Source organism: Rhinoraja longicauda, chromosome 38 (genome assembly GCF_053455715.1).
Source record: "Rhinoraja longicauda isolate Sanriku21f chromosome 38, sRhiLon1.1, whole genome shotgun sequence".
Lineage (NCBI taxonomy): Eukaryota > Metazoa > Chordata > Chondrichthyes > Rajiformes > Arhynchobatidae > Rhinoraja > Rhinoraja longicauda.
This window is the reverse complement of record NC_135990.1, coordinates 14,934,894-14,954,459: the sequence shown is the minus strand read 5'-3', so window position 1 is coordinate 14,954,459 and position 19,566 is coordinate 14,934,894. Positions and strand designations below refer to the sequence as shown.

Genomic DNA, 19,566 nt, shown 5'->3' with positions numbered 1-19,566 from the left:
CTGTTCAATGAAAATGTGCTTTTCTAAGGTGAAGCTTGCTTGAATTCTGATGAATAATCCAATGACCTCGTGCGCAATTCTAATTAAGAAGGAGAGAATATTATTTTGTTCCTGTGGGCGTAATAACACTTGACTAACCGCCACCGCGGAATCGATGTTTCACTGGCCTCGAAAAGACGATTTGCAGAAAAACACAGCGAGACGCTGGGTTTACAGACTGGTCCATTGGTAAACAGGAAGAGTGAGGTGCTCGAGTGGTTCACAGTCGACTGATTCAGGGGGAGATTACGAGATATTTTTAGCAGCATTCACTTCCGCACTTCACCAAAATGTTTTGAGCGAACATGAGGCAAGGAATCACTTCGAACCCAATGAAGAGGAACAAGAGAACACTCCCATGTTGAAAGGCCTGCCCCCAAACTCAACTCCCCATCCCACTTCTCATTCCCACTCACACCTTCGCGAGTATTTGGAGCAGAATTAGGCCATTCGGCCCATCAAGTCTACTCTGCCATTCAATCACGGCTGATCTATCTCTCCCTCCTGACCCCATTCTCCTACCTTCTCCCCCATAACCCCTGAGACCCGTACTAATCAAGAATCTGTCATTCTGCACCTTAAAAATATCCACTGAACTCCACCGCCATCCGCGGCAATGAATCCCACAGATTCACCACCCTCTGGCTGAAGGGCCTGTTTCCACACTCTATATGACTCTATGAAGAGATCGCTGTGCCCATAGACAAAGTGTGGGTGACGTTGTGGGTCAGGTCCCTTCTTCAGTGTCCAAAGATTAACGCCAACCCGAAACGTCACCCACCCTTGTCCTCCAAAGATGCCACCTGACCCATGGAGTTATTCCAGTACTCTGTGTCTGTCTCTGACTCTGAGAGAAAGCAAGTCTTTTTTCGCTGCGGAATTTCCCACCTGTATTTCAGGTTTCAGGTGTCCTGTGTCTTTCACTTTCCCAGTCTGGGATTGAACTGTTATCCTGCACCAAATGAGTCCCGTAAAACAGGGGGCGGCACAGTGGAGCAGCAGGTAGTGCCACTGCCGGAGACTGGGTACAATCCTGACCTCGCGTGATGGCAGTGTGGAGTCTACACTGTACGTTCTCTCTGTGACCACGTGGGTTTTCTCCGGGTGCTCCGGGCTTCCTACCACATCCCAAAAGTGTGTGGGTTTGTAGATGAATCGCTCTCTGTAAATTTCCCCCAGTGTGCTTGGCAGTGGAAGAGAAAGTGTCACAACGCAGAACTAGTGTAAATTGGGGGAGAAACAATGGCGCAGCGGTAGAGTTGCTGCCTCACAGCGCCAGAGTCCCGGGTTCCATCCTGGCGACAGGTGCTATCTGTACAGAGTTTGTACGTTCTCCCTGTGACTGCGTAGGTTTTTTCTGGGTTCTCCAGTTCCCACCCACATTCTAAAAATGTCGTTTGTTGGTTAACTGGCTTTGGTAAAAAAAAAATTGTAAATTTTCCCTAGTGTGTGTAGGATAGTGTTAGTGTTAGTGTTAGTGTAAGGGGTGATTGCTGCTTGGCACGGACTGGGTGGGCCGAAGGGCCTGTTTCCATGCTGTATCTCTAAAAACTATGGTCAGCTTGGACTCGTTGGGCCGAAGGGCCTGCTTCCATACTGTATCTTTCAATCAATGTATTTCATCAGAAGCAAAAGGAATTTGCTAAATCGCCATTTGATGAGAATCTCGCTGCTAGGGGTTGCCAACTTCCTCACTCCCAAATACGGGACAAGGTGACGTCACCGCCCCGCACCCCACGTGACCTCACCCAGCCAGCGGCCACGTGCTCCCGCTCCACCAATGGCGGCTGCCTTTGTCCCTTATTTGGGAGTGAGGAAGTTGGCAACCCTACTAATACGAGACAAGGGCGGTCCCGTACGGGACAAACCAATTTAGCCCAAAATACGGGATGTCCCGGCTAATACGGGACAGTTGGCAACCCTACCTCCTGCAACTGGCCAAGGAACTGCCCACAAAGGCTCACAAACTGAACTGCGGAGAGAAGGCATACTTTCATTTTCAGAGCTGCTTTCACGAGCTCAGGGTGATGTGAGACACACGAGAGCAGGTGACCACTGCTGAAATGACGGTCGCCCCTGTTGTAACGCACAACAAGATCCCGAGGTCAACTGTGATAACCAGACAGCCATCTTCCGATAAATGTATAAGAATCAACTATGAGGAGGAATATTGATTGTGAAATAAGTTCAAGGCATCTTTATATCCACCGGAGAGGGCAGATTGGGACAGGTTTAACTCCTTCCTGAGTACACAGTCTCATTGGAGCATTTGGGAGAGGCAGAGTTGCTGCCTCACAGCGCCAGAAACCCAGGTTCGATCCCGACTACGGGCGCTGTCTGTATGGAGTTTGTACGTTCTCCCCGTGACCGCGTGGGTTTTCCCCGGGATCTCTGGTTTCCTCCCACACTACAAAGACGTACAGGTTTGTAGGTTAATTGGCTTGGTAAATGTAAAGATTGTCCCTAGTGTGTGTAGGATAATGTTGAAGTGTGGGGATCGCTGGTCGGTGCGGACCCGGTGGGCCTGTTTCCGAGCTGTATCTCTAAACCCCATTCTCCTTTTCCCCGTAACCCCAGACACCCATACTAATCAAATTCTCACGCAGAAAAATGAACAAAGCCCTGGGGCGACTCAAGTATTCCCCTTGATCGCCTTTCATGCATTAATTTTGAGAATTCCCACATTGCAGAGTAACTGCACATGACTCTGTGCTTCCTGAAGATAGACACAAAATGCTGGAGAAACACAGTCTGAAGAAGGGTCTCGACCCGAATCGACACCCATTCCTTCTCTCCAGAGGCGCTGCCGCTGAGTTACTCCAGCATGTTGAGTCTATCTTCGGTTTAAACCAGCACCTGCAGTTCCTTCCCACACACTTCTGATTTCATGTGGTCTGTCTGGCTCGGGTGAAGAGTGTGTTTGGTTTTATCTAACACCTTGCACTGACCGCAGGAAACGCTGAAGCGAGCTGCAGGCCGTGAGGTCGCATGTTGGTGAGACACCACCGGTCCCTTGGACACGGGAGGGAGCAGATTAACTGGCTCAGCTCCAGGGCTGAGAGAGGAACAGGCTTGTGTTCTCTGCTTCAGAGGGACGAGAGATGCTCTGGTTCACCGTTCCCTTGGCGTCCCCTGAGGAAATATAGAAACATAGAAACATAGAAAATAGGTGCAGGAGTAGGCCATTCGGCCCTTCGAGCCTGCACCGCCATTCAATATGATCATGGCTGATCATCCAACTCAGTATCCCGTACCTGCCTTCTCTCCATACCCCCTGATCCCTTTAGCCACAAGGGCCACATCTAACTCCCTCTTAAATATAGCCAATAAACTGGCCTCAACTACCTTCTGTGGCAGAGAATTCCACAGATTCACCACTCTCTGTGTGAAAAAAACCTTTCTCATCTCGGTCCTAAAAGACTTCCCCCTTATCCTTAAACTGTGACCCCTTGTTCTGGACTTCCCCAACATCGGGAACAATCTTCCTGCATCTAGCCTGTCCAACCCCTTATGAATTTTGTAAGTTTCTATAAGATCCCCCCTCAATCTTCTAAATTCCAGCGAGTACAAGCCGAGTCTATCCAGTCTTTCTTCATATGAAAGTCCTGCCATCCCAGGAATCAATCTGGTGAACCTTCTCTGTACTCCCTCTATGGCAAGAATGTCTTTCCTCAGATTAGGAGACCAAAACTGTACACAATACTCCAGGTGCGATCTCACCAATGCCCTGTACAACTGCAGCAGAACCTCCCTGCTCCTATACTCAAATCCCCTCGCTATGAATGCCAACATACCATTCGCTTTCTTCACTGCCTGCTGCACCTGCATGCCTGAATCAATCAGGAAGTTGGCAACCCTACTAATATGGGACAAGGGCGGTCCCGTACGGGACAAAGTAATCCAGCCCAAAACAATGGATGTCCCGGCTAGCACGGGACATTCGGCAAACCCTGGCTGTGACATTGATGTGTTTACACAAAGTGTAACGCCGTTACAGTTGCTACACGTTGTCACGGGCGGCTTGCGTCAGTGGCTTGACGCTTTCCACTGCGGCAGGAAACTACGACTAGGAGAAAGCCCTTCACCCTCCCAGCTGTGTGCGTCTTTATCAGGCTGACAATCAACTGTGTAGTTCACAACCCCGCCAGCCTTCTCTTGTTTCCCTGACTGTGGAAAGAACGACTGGTTCTGACGACTGCAATATAAACGGTGCAGGCGCGATCTCCACCACTTCAGTTGTATCAGCAGCCTCGCACCGTCTGCTCGTGCTAGTCAGTATCAATGAGAGCCAACTGGAAATTGGGGCAGTGCTGTGTCGCTCGAGGTATGTAGACTGCTGATAGACGCAGAAAGCTGGAGTAACCAGCCGTTAGACTGGTACATGGATTGGACAGGTTTGGGGGGATGTGGGCCAAACGCGGGCAGGTGGGACTCGTTTGGCTGGGACACGTTGGTCAGAGTGGGCAAGTTGGGCCGAAGGATCTGTTTCCACGTTGTATCAATAGACAATAGACAATAGGTGCAGGAGGAGGCCATTCAGCCCTTCGAGCCAGCACCGCCATTCAATGTGATCATGGCTGATCATTCTCAATCAGTACCCCGTTCCTGCCTTCTCCCCATACCCCCTGACTCCGCTATCCTTAAGAGCTCTATCCAGCTCTCTCTTGAATGCATTCAGAGAATTGGCCTCCACTGCCTTCTGAGGCAGAGAATTCCACAGATTTACAACTCTGAGTGAAAAAGTTTTTCCTCATCTCCGTTCTAAATGGCCTACCCCTTATTCTTAAACTGTGGACTCCCCCAACATTGGGAACATGTTTCCTGCCTCTAACGTGTCCAACCCCTTAATAATCTTATATGTTTCGATAAGATCCCCTCTCATCCTTCTAAATTCCAGTGTATACAAGCCTAGTCGCTCCAGTCTTTCAACATACGACAGTCCCGCCACTCCAGGAATCACTCTATGACTCCATAACTCAGCAGGTCAGGCAGCATCTCTGGAGAGAAGGAATGGGCGACGTTTTCGGGTCGAGACTGGTTAGGGATAAGGGAAACGAGAGATATAGACGAAGATGTGGAGAGATAAAGAACAATGGATGAAAGATATGCCAAAAGGTAGCGGTGATACGTGGATGGGTGGGTTGGCGTGAGCCTGGCACAGTGTGGGGTGTGGGTATCACGTTGTGTTGTTGTTGTAACAGGTCCTTACCCCTCTCCCTGTCAGACAATGTGTGCAGCCACCCTCGTCTCCAGCCCTCGACGCCGATCTACCCACGACCCCAGCACCCCGCTCCTCGGGCCAAGTGCTCGCACGTCTTCTCCAAGTCCAAGGAGAGCCGGCCCTACTTCAAGTTTCCGCAGTTGAAGGTTAGTGATTGTGGTGCCCAATAGCAGAACGCTGAGCGGTTCCGATGTCAGGCGCCTGCTGTTACCAGCAACGGGTCTGACGAAGGGTCTCGGCCTGAAACGCCACCTCAATTTCTCCAGAGATGCTGCCCAGCCTTCAGTCTAGGAGCTGTCATCGGAAGGTAGACACAAAGTGCTGGAGTAACTCAGCGGGACAGGCAGCATCTCTGGAGAGAAGGGATGGGTGACATTTCAGGTCAAGACCCTTCTTCAGACTGAAAGTCACGGGAAAGGGAAAGTTTTGTAGAGAAATATATGATGTGGAGAAATGTAGAGAAAAGCAATGAATGTCCCGCTGAGTTACTCCAGCTTTTTGTGTCTATCTTTGGTTTAAACCAGCATCTGCAGTTCCTTCCTGCACCTTCATCAGGTCAGGAGCTCTGAGTCGTGCCTGCTGTTGACGGCATCTATCCCCAGCGGGCGTTAGAGGTGGTGTATGGCAGAACCATGAACACCTGGGTAGGCACAAAATGCTGGAGTAACTCAGCGGGTCAGGCAGCATAATGCTGCCTGACCCGCTGAGTTACTCCAGCATTTTGTGCCTACCTTCGATTTGAACCCCCAGCATCTTTCCTGTACATTATGAGGACCTGCCTGTCCTACCCACCACACACGATGAACGCAGTTACACATTCACGACCTTCCCCATCGCCCACTCACCCTCCCACCTCCATTGATTGCCGCACAGACCTACCCTACGTCTCTCACTGTGGGTGGTTCAATGTCTCGTCAAACAATCTCGCTGACATTTACCCGACCAGGCCACAGACATCGGCGGAAAAAGGAACAACAACGTTTAGCTTGCTGACAGTTTCTGTAGATCCTTGCGTAAACACTTTGCTTTGTAGAGCACAGGTATTTTGTTAACAAACAAACGGCAACTAAACTATGAATTGGTGCTTCAAGATTCAAGATTCAAGATTCAATTTATTGTCACGTGTACCAATTAAGGTGCAGTGAAATTTGAGTTACCACACAGCCATACTGAGTGAAAAGCAACAAGACACACAGCCACAGACACAAAGAGCTGGACTAATTCAGCGGGTCAGGCAGCATCTCTGGAGAAAAGGGATGGGTGACGTTTCAGGTGGGAACCCTTCTTCAGACCTGGCATGTTGGCCGGCATGGGCAGGTTGGGCTGAAGGGCCTGTTTCCACGCTGTATGACTCTGACTATTCTCAAAGCGAGTTCCACGGTATAAACTCTCCATCTGATGTTACTTATAATCGTGTACCTGACGCAATTGCATTTCTTCTGTAACCTTCCGAATCAAATGGAGATCAGCAAATCTTGGCCCACCCTGCACTCTCTCTTCTCCACTCTCCCATCAGGCAAGAGGTGCAGATGTGTGAAAACGCACACCTCCAGATTCAGGGACAGTTTCTTCCCAGACAACTGAACCATCCTATCATCAACTAGAGAGCGGTCCTGAGCTACGATCCACCACACTGGTGACCCTCAGACTATCTTTGACTGGACTTTACTGGACTTTATCTTGCACTAAATGTTATTCCCATTATCCTGTATCTGTACACGATGAACAGCTCGATTATAACCAGCTATAGTCTTTCCACTGACCGGATAGCACGCAGCAAAAGCTTTTCACTGTACCTCGGTACACGTGACAATAAAACTCGAATGAATTCTTGCAAATTGAGATATTGAAAATCCCTTCTCAGGTTGATCAAAGTCTGTATTGACGGTCGCAGACGGTCGTAGAGTTGCTGCCTTACAGCGAATGCAGCGCCGGAGGTTCGATCCCGACTACGGGCGCCGCCTGTACGGAGTTTGTACGTTCTCCCCGTGACCCGCGCGGGTTTTCTCCGAGATCTTTGGTTTCTTCCCACACTCCAAAGACGTACAGGTTTGTAGGTTAATTGGCCTGGTGTATGTGTAAGTTGTCCCGAGTGTGTGTAGGGTGGTGTTAGTGTGCTGGTCGGTGCGGACTCGATGGGCCAAAAGGTCCACCTGTTTCTGTGCTGTATCCCTAAACTAAACTCGCCTGTCTCCGTGGTTTAGAGTTAGAGATACAGCGCAGAAACAGGCCCTTCGGCCCACCGGGTCCTTGCCGCCCAGCGATCCCCGCACACTAACACTATCCGACACTCACTAGGGACAATATTTTTAAACATTTGCCCAGCCAATTAACCTACAAACCTGCACGTCTTTGGAGTGTGGGAGGAAACCGAAGATCTCGGAGAAAACCCACGCAGGTCACGGGGAGAACGTACAAACTCCGTACAGACAGCGCCCGTAGTCGGGATGGAACCCGGGTCTCCGGCGCTGCATTGGCTGTAAGGCAGCAACTCTCCCGCTGCACCACCCGTTGTTGCTTGCACTGTGCGTGGGTTGGCCGTAACGTACGTGTTGTTGCCCGCTACAGGCCAGAGTTGGCGACAGGATGGGAGAGCCGCGGACTTTGCTGACCCTCGGGCCCAAGTCTCCGCTGGACACGGAGAGCACGGCGGTGGGAGTCCTGGGGGAGATGGCGGTGAGGTGGTTCGTGGAGACCCAGGCCGAGCTGCTCCTCCACACCGGCTGCTTTCCCGAATGGTTCCACGGCTTCGTCCTGAGGAAGTAAGTCATCGCGGAGCAGAGCGCCACACTGATGGACTGCCGGCTTTACAACACCCTCTGTCTGTCATAGAAGCATAGAAACGTGGAAACATAGAAAATAGGTGCAGGAGGAGGCCATTCAGCCCTTCGAGACAGCACCGCCATTCACTATGATCATGGCTGATCATTCACAATCAGTACCCCGTTCCTGCTTTCTCCCCATATCCCTTGATTCAAGAGGCATTCAAGAGAGAGCTAGATAGAGCTCTTAAGGATAGCGGAATCAGGGGGTATGGGGAGAAGGCAGGAACGGGGTACTGATTGAGAATGATCAGCTATGATCATATTGAATGGTGGTGCTGGCTCGATGGGCCGAATGGCCTCCTCCTGCACCTATTGTCTATTGTCTATTGATTCCCTTAACCCTGAGAGCTAAATCTAAATCTCTCTTGAATACATCCAGTGAATTGGCCTCCACTGCCTTCTGTGACAGAGAATTCCACAGATTCACAACTCTCTGGGTGAAAAAGTTTTTTCTCATCTCAGTCCTAAATGGCCTACCCCTTATTCTTAAACTGTGACCCCTGGTTCTGGACTCCCCCAACATACGGAACATTTTTCCTGTATCTAGCCTGTCCAATCCCTGAAGAATATTATATGTTTCTATAAGATCCCCTCTCATCCTTCTAAATTCCAGTGAATACAAGCCCAGTCGACCCATTCATTCATCATATGTCAGTCCCGCCATCCCGGGAATTAACCTGGTGAACCCACGCTGCACTCTCTCAATAGCAAGAATGTCCTTCCTCAAATTAGGAGACCAAAGTTTCGCACAATTAGGTCATAATTGTGCAGGAGCAGAATTAGGCCATTCGGCCCATCGAGTCCACTCTGCCATTCAATCATGGCCAATCTCTACCTCCTAACCCCACTTTCCTGCTTTCTCCCCATAACCCTTGACACCCGTTCTAATCAAGAATTTGTCTATCTTTGCCCTAAAATATCCACTGACTTGGCCTCCATTGGCCTCTGTGGCAATGAGTTCCACAGATTAACTGCCCTCTGACTAAAGAAGTCCCTTTAATTCTGGATTTGTATCTCGGCTGTGCTGGTGATGTCATTGTGGCCGACCAGCAATGTCAGCTGCACTAACCGCTGCTCTTCTCACCCGCCAGGGAAGCAGAGAACCTCCTGCAGAATAAAGGACTCGGCCACTACCTCATCCGCCTGAGCAACCGAGCAACCGGCTACATATTGTCCTACAGGTGGGTGGGCAAGTTGTGAAATGGGACCCAGACTCCAGCTGTAAACAGTGACCCATCTCCACAGGGGATGAACAAACGAGGGAATGAAGGAAGGAATGAATGAATGAAGGAATGAATGAATGAATGAAGGAATGAAGGAATGAATGAATAGAGGAATGAATGAAGGAATAAATGAAGGAAGGAGTGAAGGAAGGAATGAAGGAAGGAATGGAGGAAGGAATGGAGAAATGGAGGAATGAATGAATGGAGGAATGAATGAAGGAAGGAATGAAGGAATGGAGGAATGGAGGAATGAATGAATGAATGAAGGAATGAATGAATGAATGAAGGAATGAAGGAATGAATGAAGGAATGAATGAAGGAATGAATGAAGGAAGGAAGGAATGGAGGAATGAATGAATGAATGGAGGAATGAAGGAATGAAGGAAGGAATGAATGAATGAATGAATGAATGAATGAATGAATGAATGAATGAATGAATGGAGGAATGAAGGAATGAATGGAGGAATGAAGGAATGAATGAATGGAGGAATGAAGGAAGTCTGAGTTATTGGTGGAAAATACTCTTTACTCTTGCAGTAAACACTGGAAAGAGGGTGGTGGGAAGATGCAGTGAGCTGCCAGAGGAGGTGGTTGAGGCAGATATTATAAAACCATTTAAAAGACACTTGGACAAGTAATGGACAGGAAATGTTTCGGGGAATGTGGGCCAAACACGGTGAGGTTGGGCCAGCTGAGATGGGGCGGCTTGGTTAGCATGGGCGGGTTGGGCTGAAGGGCCTGTTTGCGTGCTGTATCTGCGGCGATGAGCTGCACACGTCTAACCCGCTGTCTGGTTCACCTTCAGGGGCCGTGATCGTTGTCGCCATTTTGTGATTCACCGGCTCAAGGACGGGCAATACATCATCGACGGCAGTACCCAAACTCACCGCGGCCTGGCAGCGCTCATTGATTACTACATGACTGAGGCCATTCAGCCCTTTGGGGAGCTCCTCACCCAAGCCTGCAGCCAGGTATGGATAGTCACTTGTAGTTTAGTTTATTGTCACCTGTACCGAGGTACAGTTGAAAGCTTTTTGTTGCGTGCTAATCAGTCAGCGGAAAGACAATACATGATTACAGTAGAGCCGTCCACAGTGACCAGATACAGGATAAAGGGAATAACTTTTAGTGCAAGATAAAGTCCGAATAAAGATAGTTTTTAGGGACTCCAATGAGGTAGATGGGAGTCAGGACCGCTCTCTAGTTGGTGAGAGGACGGTTCAGTTGCCTGATAACAGCTGGGAAGAAACTGTCCCTGAATCTGGAGGTGTGCATTTTCAAACTTCTGTACCTCTTGCCTGATGGGAGAGGGGAGGAGAGAGAGTGCAAATGTAGATGCTGGAACACAAAGTGCTGGAGTGACTCAGTGGGTCGGGCAACATCTCTGGAGGACTTGGACAGGTGATGTTTGGGGTTGGGACCCTTCAATCTCTTCTTCACCCATCCATGTCCTCCAGAGACACTGAGTTACTCCAGCACTTAGTATTCATTACAGATAATTCATTACTAGATCTTCAACACAGACCTCTTCTGGTTCATGGAACGAGCTGCCAGAGGAGATAGTTGAGGCTGAAAGTACAACAATATTTAAGACACATTTAAAGACATATTTAAGACACATCCTGGGATGGCAGGACTTTCATATGAAGAAAGACTGGATAGACTCGGCTTGTACTCGCTGGAATTTAGAAGATTGAGGGGGGATCTTATAGAAAACTTACAAAATTCTTAAGGGGTTGGACAGGCTAGATGCAGGAAGATTGTTCCCGATGTTGGGGAAGTCCAGAACAAGGGGTCACAGTTTAGGGATAAGGGGGAAGTCTTTTAGGACCGAGATGAGAACGTTTTTTTTCACACAGAGAGTGGTGAATCTGTGGAATTCTCTGCCACAGACGGTAGTTGAGGGCAGTTCCTTTGCTATATTTAAGAGGGAGTTAGATGTGGCCCTTGTGGCTAAAGGGATCAGGGGGTATGGAGAGAAGGCAGGTACGGGATACTGAGTTGGATGATCAGCCATGATCATATTGAATGGTGGTGCAGGCTCGAAGGGCCGAATGGCCTACTCCTGCACCTATTTTCTATGTTTCTGTTTCTATTTGAACAGGTACCTGGGTAGAAAATGTTTAGAGGGATATGGGTTAAACATGGGCAGATGGGACTGGCTTAGATGAGGCAGCATAGCATTTTAGATGGGCACATTGATATAGAACTTAGAACACAGAATAGTACAGCACACTATGTTTGTGCTGAACATGATACCAAGTTAAACCAATCTTATCTGCCTGCACATGATCCATATGCCTCTATTCCCTACATTTCAATGTGCCAATCTAAAATCCTCTTAAATGTCACTATTACCTATGAAGACAGGCAAGCGAAAGCCTTCTTCACAATCAGTTGTTGGCACTGGTCCTGTGCTCGCTTGAGTTTAGAAGGATGAGGGGGGGCCTCATTGAAACGTACCGGATAGTGAAAGACCAAGACAGCGTGGATGTGGAGAGGATGTTTCCACTAGTGGGAGAGTCGAGGAACACAGGCCATCGCCTCAGAATAAAAAGACGTGTCTTTAGAAAGGAGGAATTTCTTTAGTCAGAGGCTGGTGAATCTGTGGAAGTCATAGCCACTGAAGGCTGTGGAGGCCAATTCAATGGATATTTTTAAGGCAGCTATTGATAGATTCTTGATTAGTACGGGTGTCAGGGGTTACGGGGAGAAGGCAGGAGATTGGGATTGAGAGGGAGAGATAGATCAGTCCTGATTGAAAGGTAGACACAAATGCTGGAGTAACTCAGCGGGTCAGGCAGCATCTCTGGAGAGAAGGAATGGGTGACGTTTCGGGTCGAGACCCTTCTTCAGACTGAAAGTTGGAGTAGACTTAATGGGCCAAATGACCTAATTCCTAGAACTTATGAATGTGAAATTCAGTAAACACACAAGGAAGAAAGTCCCAGAAAGAGGTAAAAGTTGGAATGATGAATGTGTGGAGCAGTGTCCCAGCAGAGACCTGATGGACTGAATGGCCTGTACATCCCTTGTGACACACCTCACCCTTGCCTTACAGTATGACGGCAGAGACATGTACGACCACATCAGCTTCTCCACGTCAGGCAGCTCGTGCTGGTCAGAGCTGGAGGTCAGAGAGGCGGCAGCATGGAGAGCTGGCGGCCCCCAGCCCCGCGAGCAGGAGGCCCCCAGTGAGAGGCAGCGCAGAAGACCACCTGCCATCCCACCCAAAGCCAGTAGGTTGTCCAACAACGAGAGGCTGGTGGCCTCGACCAACATCAGCTGTGAGGTGAGAGCGCCAGCAACAGATCCAGAGCTGCATTGTAGAGCGTAGACCAGTAAAGGGGCAGCACGGTGGCGCAGCGGTTGAGTTGCTGCCTCACAGCGCCGGAGACCCGGGTTCGATCCTGACTACGGGCGCTGTCTGTACGGAGTTTGTACTTTCTTCCTGTGACCTGCGCGGGTTTTCTCTGAGATCTTCAGTTTCCTCCCACACTCCAAAGACGTGCAGGTTTGTAGGTTAATTAGCTTGGTAAAAATGTAAAATTGTCCCCAGTGTGTGTAGGATTGTGTTAGTGTGCGGGGAACGCTGGTCAGTGCGGACTCGGTGGGCCAAAGGGCCTGTTTCCGCGCCATATCTCTAAACTAAGCTAACCCAAACTAAACTAAACTCCAGTATAGTATCGTACAGTACAGTACAGTACAGTATACTCTAATACAATATAGTATAATACAGTATAGAACAGCTCAGGCCTTTCGACCCACAATAGACAATAGACAATAGGTGCAGGAGGAGGCCATTCGGCCCTTCGAGCCAGCACCACCATTCAATGTGATCATGGCTGATCATTCTCAATCAGTACCCCATTCCTGCCTTCTCCCCATACCCCCTGACTCCGCTATCCTTAAGAGGTCTATCTAGCTCTCTCTTGAATGCATTCAGAGAATTGGCCCCCACTGCCTTCAGAGGCAGAAAATTCCACAGATTCACAACTCTCTGACTGAAAAAGTTTTCCTCATCTCCATTCTAAATGGCCTACCTCTTATTCTTAAACTGTAGCCCCTTGTTCTGGACTCCCCCAACATTGGGAACATGTTTCCTGCCTCTAACGTGTCCAACCCCTTAATAATCTTATGCGTTTCGATAAGATCCCCTCTCATCCTAAATTCCAGTGTATACAAGCCGAGTCGCTCCAGTCTTTCAACAATGTCCATGCCGAACATCTGTCAAGATTGTCTCTTATCTGCCTGCAGATAACCCATATCCCTCCACTCCCTGCATATCCACTTGCCGAAATAAAAGCCTCTTAAACGCCACTATCGTATCTATCTGCGCCACCACTCCAGTAGAACATTCCGGGCACCCACTGCTCTCTGTGTAAATAAACCTGTCCCGCACATAAGTGAGAGAGTAGGTTGGAGGCCACAGTTTAGTTTTGAGTTTAGAGATACAGCGCGGAAACAGGCCCTTCAGCCCATCGAGTCCATGCTGACCAGTGCACCAGCACTATCCCACACATTCGGGACAGTTAACTTCTATACCAAGCCGAGTAGCCTACAAACCTGTACTGTCCGTCTTTGGAGTGTGGGAGGAAACCAGAGCACCCGGGGAAAACCCACGCGGTCACGGGGAGAACGTGCAAACTCCGGACAGACAGTCAGGATCAAACCCGGATCCTGTTCATAGGTGATAGGAGCAGAATTAGGCCATTCAGCCCATCATGTCTATCCCGACATTCAATCGTGGCTGATCTATCTTCCCCTCTCAACCCCATTCTCCTGCTTTCTCCCCATAACCCCTGACACCCGCACCTTCTTTGAGCTTTGCCCCCTCGCCCGAAAGCTGTGCTCTCTCCTCTTCAATATTTCCATCCTTGGATAGATGTTCGGTAGGATCGTTACTGCAGCGAGCACGTCTGTGGAACTTTCAACCGGTTCACCATCTCACCCGAACATCATTCGTCATGTCATCACAATTGGGAGTCAAAGGGCCAGAGGTTTGAGTTTAGCCAGAACTCACTGACAAGAACCTGTGTCATCCCGCACTGAGACTGCAGTCTGTGTGAGACCACCAGGGGGAGGCACTGAGCACACCTGGTACACAGACCCACCAATGGCCCCTGGGGAAGGGTGCAGTTCCAAAGATCCAGTTGTGTGTGTGTGTGCGTGTCTATGTCTGCCTGTGTGTGTCTGCCTGTGCGTGTGTGTGTCTGCCTGTGTGTCTGAGTATGTCTGTCTGTGTCTGCCTGTGTCTGTCTGTGTGTCTCTGAGTATGTCTGTCTGTGTGTGTATATCTGTCTGTGTCTGCCTGCCTGCGTGTGTGTGTTTGTGTGTTGACGTCTCTGTGTGTGAGTGTGTGTCTGTGTCTCCATGTGTGTGTGTCTCTGTGTGTGAGTGTGTGTGTGTGTGAGTGTGTGTGTGTGTGTGTGTGTGTGTGTGTCTCTGCGTGTGTGTGTGCTGAGTGTCTGTGTGTGTGTGTGTGTGTGTCTCTGCGTGTGTGTGTGCTGAGTGTGTGTGTGTCCATGGTTCTTGTCCGCCAGCACATCTCTCACTGCCCGCTGTGTTGTGTTACAGGATGCTGCTGCTGCTGCTGCCATGTTACCAAACAACGAGAAGCAAGTGGAAACCAAGTATGGGCGAGTGCTGAAGCGGGTGGCAGCGTTGGGTGAAGGGGTGGTGGGCTGGACATCAGTGCCCCTCCCACTGCCCCGTGACCAGGGCAGGGACAGGAGGCCCCCACCCCCACAGTGGGAGCCCAACGATTCGATCTACACACTGGCCGTGAAGCCGCAGCCGAGATATCGCCAGGCGTTGGCGGGGGAGACGGTGGACGTCGTGTACACAGAGGTGGCAGTGGCTCAGTGGCAGAAGGCCAGTGACCGCCCTCTGGCCTCAGGGTCCGTGACCGCTGGATGGGGCAGCCCAGCCCCAGAGACCAGGAACCCAGAGACACCCCCCCGCCTCAACGGCAGAGCCGAGCCCCCATCCCCCTCACACCTCCCACCGAAGGCCAGAAGGAGCCCCAGACCCGCACCCCAGCCACCCCTCCCTCACCCTGCCAACGTTGCCCAGCGCCCGCCTCACTCAGCCTACCGCAGCGGGAAAATGCCCTCCGACAACACCTACCAACACCTGGATGTGGCTCCAGCAATGCGCTCTCAGGCAAAGCCAGACAAGGTAAAGATCATCGGTGAAGATTACTCAGCGGGACAGGCAGCATCTCTGGAGAGAAGGAAGGGTCTCGACCCAAAACATCACCCATCCCTTCTCTCCAGGAGGGAAGGAATGGGTGACGTTTCGGATCGAGACCCTTCTTCAGACTGAAGATGCTGCCAGTCCCGCTGATTTACTCCAGTATGTTGTGTCTACCTTATGCAGAAATAAAAATTAGTTGCTGTCCAAACTGCACGTATTCACCTTGGGTTTTCTCCTTGATGGAGAAAGTCCTGTGTGCGTGTGCGTGTGCGTGTGTGCATGTGCATGTACGTGTGTGTGTGTGTGTGTGTGTACGCGCTTGTGCACACGCATGTGCGCGTGTGCACGTGTGTGTGCATGTGTGTGCGTGCATGTGTGCGTGCATGCGTGTGTGCGTGCATGCATGTGTGTGCGTGCATTTGTGTGCGTGTATGTGTGCCTGTGCGTGTGTGTGCATGTGCCTGTGCGTGTGCATATGCGTGTGTGCATATGCGTGTGTGCGTGTGCATGTGTGTGTGTGTGCTGCGTGCCTCTGTGACCATGATTCTCATCCCTCAATAAAAATCTTTTCTCTACAGGAGGAAACTCGCAAAAGGTGGTTCTCAGACTGGAAATGCAAGTGAAGGAAGGAGACCCACCCCTCACACACACACACGTACGCATCGAGCAAACGAGTGACGAGTGGGAGATGGTCCAGAGCCAGGGGAGAGGTGTTGAGCAACCTCCTGGTGTTGAGCAACCTCCTGGACATCCACACCACAACCAAGAACAGTCCAACCCTTCCCACATTGACACTAACTCTGGATCCAGTCCATGCCTCAGACTCTGACGCCAATCCTTGAACTCTTTGCAGATGTCACAATAAGCTGTTATTAATGTGAACACGGCTTACTCACTGATTGGTGAGTTACCACTTTGTCTCTGTATTATACGAGCCCATAGTTTAGTTTAGAGATACAACGCAGGAACAGGCCCCTCTGCCCAAAGTCTGCACCGACCAGCGATCCCTGCACACTAACACAACCCTACACACACTGGGAACAATTTACATTTATACCAAGCCTCCCACACTCCAAACTCCAAATTCCAAATTCCACACTCCAAAGACGTACAGGTTTGTAGGTTAATTGGCTTGGTAAATATTTTTTTTAATTGTCCCTCGTGCGTGTAGAATAGTGTTAATGTGCGGAGATCGCTTGTCGGTGTGGACTCAGTGGGCCAAAGTGCCTGTTTCCAGGTTGTGTCTCTAAACTAAACTAAAACAGGCCATTCAACGCTCCAAACCATTCTGTCATTCACCTGGATATCAGCTGTTCTACCTCCATACCATCAGACGTTCCTTAAACCAGTCCCTTGCCCAAGAATTCTTCTCATCAGGTCATAAATGATAGGAGCAGAATTAGGTCATTTGGCCCATCAAGTCTACTCTTGGCAGCCATTGGTGGAGCGGGAACACGTGACCGCTGACTGGGTGAGATCACGTGGGGCGCGGGGCGGTGACGTCACCCTTTGTCCCTTATTTGGGAATGAGGAAGTTGGCAACCGTACTAATACGGGACAAGGGCGGACCCGTTCGGGACAAACTAATTTAGCCCAAAATACGGGATGTCCCAGCTAATACGGGACAGTTGGCAACCCTAGGCTCTAACGTCAGCATGGGAAACTACCACAAGTGCAATGATGTTATTTTAGTCTTTGCATTATAATCCACTGACCCTCACACTACCAACAAACTCTGTCAACACTTGGGCCGAGAGCCTCTGAACAGAAATGCAAATGCAATAGCTGCAAGCTTTAAAGATAAGAAATAATATCTGTAATAAACTTGTTAAGACCATCCTGAGACGGCCATTTTCTAATGTTTAAGTGTCGTGTTTTGTGCTTTGTATTTTTTGTCCATGGTTATATTATTGAATCAGAGCTGTGTACAGTTTTGACAGTCACTTAAATTATTTTTGTTCGTTTCTTTAATAAAATTATAATTTAATAAACGTTCTGTTGGGCCTGGATTTATGGAGAGCCGGTCACTGTGTGTCGGGAGAGAGTGAGTTCAGTCAACATGGTCAGATACGGGTGGAAGGGCGGTCAATGACTCACAGCGCCAGAGACCCGGGTTCCATCCTGACTGCGGGTGCTGTCCGCGTGGAGTTTGCACGTTCTCTCTGACCACATGCGTTTTTCTCCGGGTGCTCCGGTTTCCTCCCACACTCCAAAGGCGTGCGGGTTTGTAGGTTAATTGATCCTCTGTAAATTGCCCCCCTGGTGTGCAGGGAGTGGATGAGAATGGGGGACAACATGGAACTGGTGTGAACAGGTGATCGATGGTCGGCGTGGACTCGGTGGGCCGAAGGTCCTGCCTCATGCTACATCCCTGAACTAAACTAAACTAACACTGACAGACTGAGTTTGTGAAACGACTGGAATCTATGGAATGCCATGAGGCCATTCGGTCCATCGAGACCAGTCCGGACAATACTGGATCATTTCGGTTCATCCCACATCCTGGTTGTCTGTCCATGGTCCCCAGGTTCTGGCTGTGAGAGGGATTAATCCGCACTGCTTAATGTGTGGGGGATTATACCTAGAGCAGGAAGTTCATAAATCCATGAGTTGTAGGAGCAGAATTAGGCCATTCGGCCCATCAAGTCTATCCTGCCAATCAATCATGGCCGATCAATATTTCCCTCTCCACCCCATTCTCCCGCCTTCTCCCCATAACCCCTGACACTCGTACCACCAAGAATCTGTCTATCTCTGCCTTAAAAATACCCACTGACTTGGCAATGAGTTCCACTGATTCACCACCCTCTGGCCAAAGAAATTCTTCCTTATCCCCTTCCCAAAGGCACGACCTTTAATACTGAGGCTCTCTGGTCCCAGACTCTCCCACTGGTGGAAATATCTTGTTCCTGACCCCCTCAGTGACCACACCATCGTAAGATCATAAGTGATAGAAGCAGAATTAGGCCATTCGGCCCATCAAGCCTACTCTGCCATTCAATCATGGCTGATCTATCTCTCCCTCCTAACCCATCCCTCACCTTGTCCTGCATCTGTTCACTGATTCAGTTAAATCTCAGCTGTTCAATTAAAGTACCCTCTGGGAAGTAGGTCTTTCCTGTTCATCCCATCTCCTCCTCTCAATCATATACTTCAGTTCAATTTCCCCTTAGGATTCTTTCTTGCAATCAAACATAGATAGACCATCCACATACAGTGCATTCAGAAAGTATTCAGACCCCTTCACTTTTTCCACATTTTGTTATATTACAGCCTTATTTCAAAATGGATTCAATTCTTTTTAAAAAAATCATCAATCACACACAATACCCTATAATAAAAAAGTGAAAATAGGTGTTTAGAATTATTTGCAAAGTAATTGAAAAGAAATAAGTGAAATATCACATTTACATAAGTATTCAGACCCTTTATTCAGTACTTTGTTGAGGCACCTTTGGCAGCCTCAAGACTTCTTGGGTATGACGCTACAAGCTTGGCACATCTGCATTTGGGTAATTTCTCCCATTCTTCTCTTCAGATTCTCTCAATCTCTGTCAGGTTTGATGGGAAGTGTCGATGCACAGCTATTTTCAGGTCCCTCCAGAGATGTTCGATCAGGTTCATGTCCGGTCTCCGGCTGGGCCACTCAAGGACATTCACAGACTTCTCACGAAGCCACTCCTGCGTTGTTTTGGCTGTGTGCTTAGGGTCCTTGTCCTGTTGGAAGGTCAACCACTGCCCCAGTCTGAGGTCCAGAACTCTCTGGAGCAAGTTTTCATCAAGGATCTCTCTGTACTTTGCTCCGTTCATCTTTCCCTTGATCCTGACTAGTCTCCCAGTTCCTGCCGCTGAAAAACATCCCCACAACATGATGCTGCCACCACCATGCTTCACCGTAGGAATGGTATTGGCCAGGTGATGAGCGGTGCCACTTGGCATTCAGGCCATCTTGGTTTCATCAGACCAGAGAATCTTGTTTCTCATGGTCTGAGAGTCCTTTAGGTGCCTTTTGGCAAACTCCAAGCGGGCTGTCATGTGCCTTTTACTGAAGAGTGGCTTC

The 19,566-nt window shown here is 49.5% G+C and overlaps 1 protein-coding gene across 1 annotated transcript; it reads left to right on the top strand.

Annotated features, from left to right (window-relative positions):
* The first annotated feature begins 4,320 nt into the window (after nucleotides 1-4,320).
* sh2d7 (SH2 domain containing 7) lies at nucleotides 4,321-17,374 on the top strand. Its single transcript, XM_078429845.1, has 8 exons — nucleotides 4,321-4,363; nucleotides 5,264-5,406; nucleotides 7,829-8,022; nucleotides 9,177-9,266; nucleotides 10,114-10,279; nucleotides 12,370-12,600; nucleotides 14,886-15,488; nucleotides 16,085-17,374. Exons 1-8 carry the CDS (start codon nucleotides 4,321-4,323, stop codon nucleotides 16,127-16,129), a joined length of 1,515 nt encoding a protein of 504 aa, XP_078285971.1. The 3' UTR covers nucleotides 16,130-17,374.
* The last annotated feature ends 2,192 nt before the right edge of the window (nucleotides 17,375-19,566 follow it).

Bases quoted from the DNA above. Each gene is read 5' to 3' on its own strand.
- sh2d7 (XM_078429845.1), top strand. From the start codon at position 4,321: ATGAGAGCCAACTGGAAATTGGGGCAGTGCTGTGTCGCTCGAG. The intron at 5,407-7,828 runs GTTAGTGATTGT...TGCCCGCTACAG, and splicing joins TCAAGTTTCCGCAGTTGAAG to GCCAGAGTTGGCGACAGGAT. The intron at 8,023-9,176 runs GTAAGTCATCGC...CTCACCCGCCAG, and splicing joins CACGGCTTCGTCCTGAGGAA to GGAAGCAGAGAACCTCCTGC.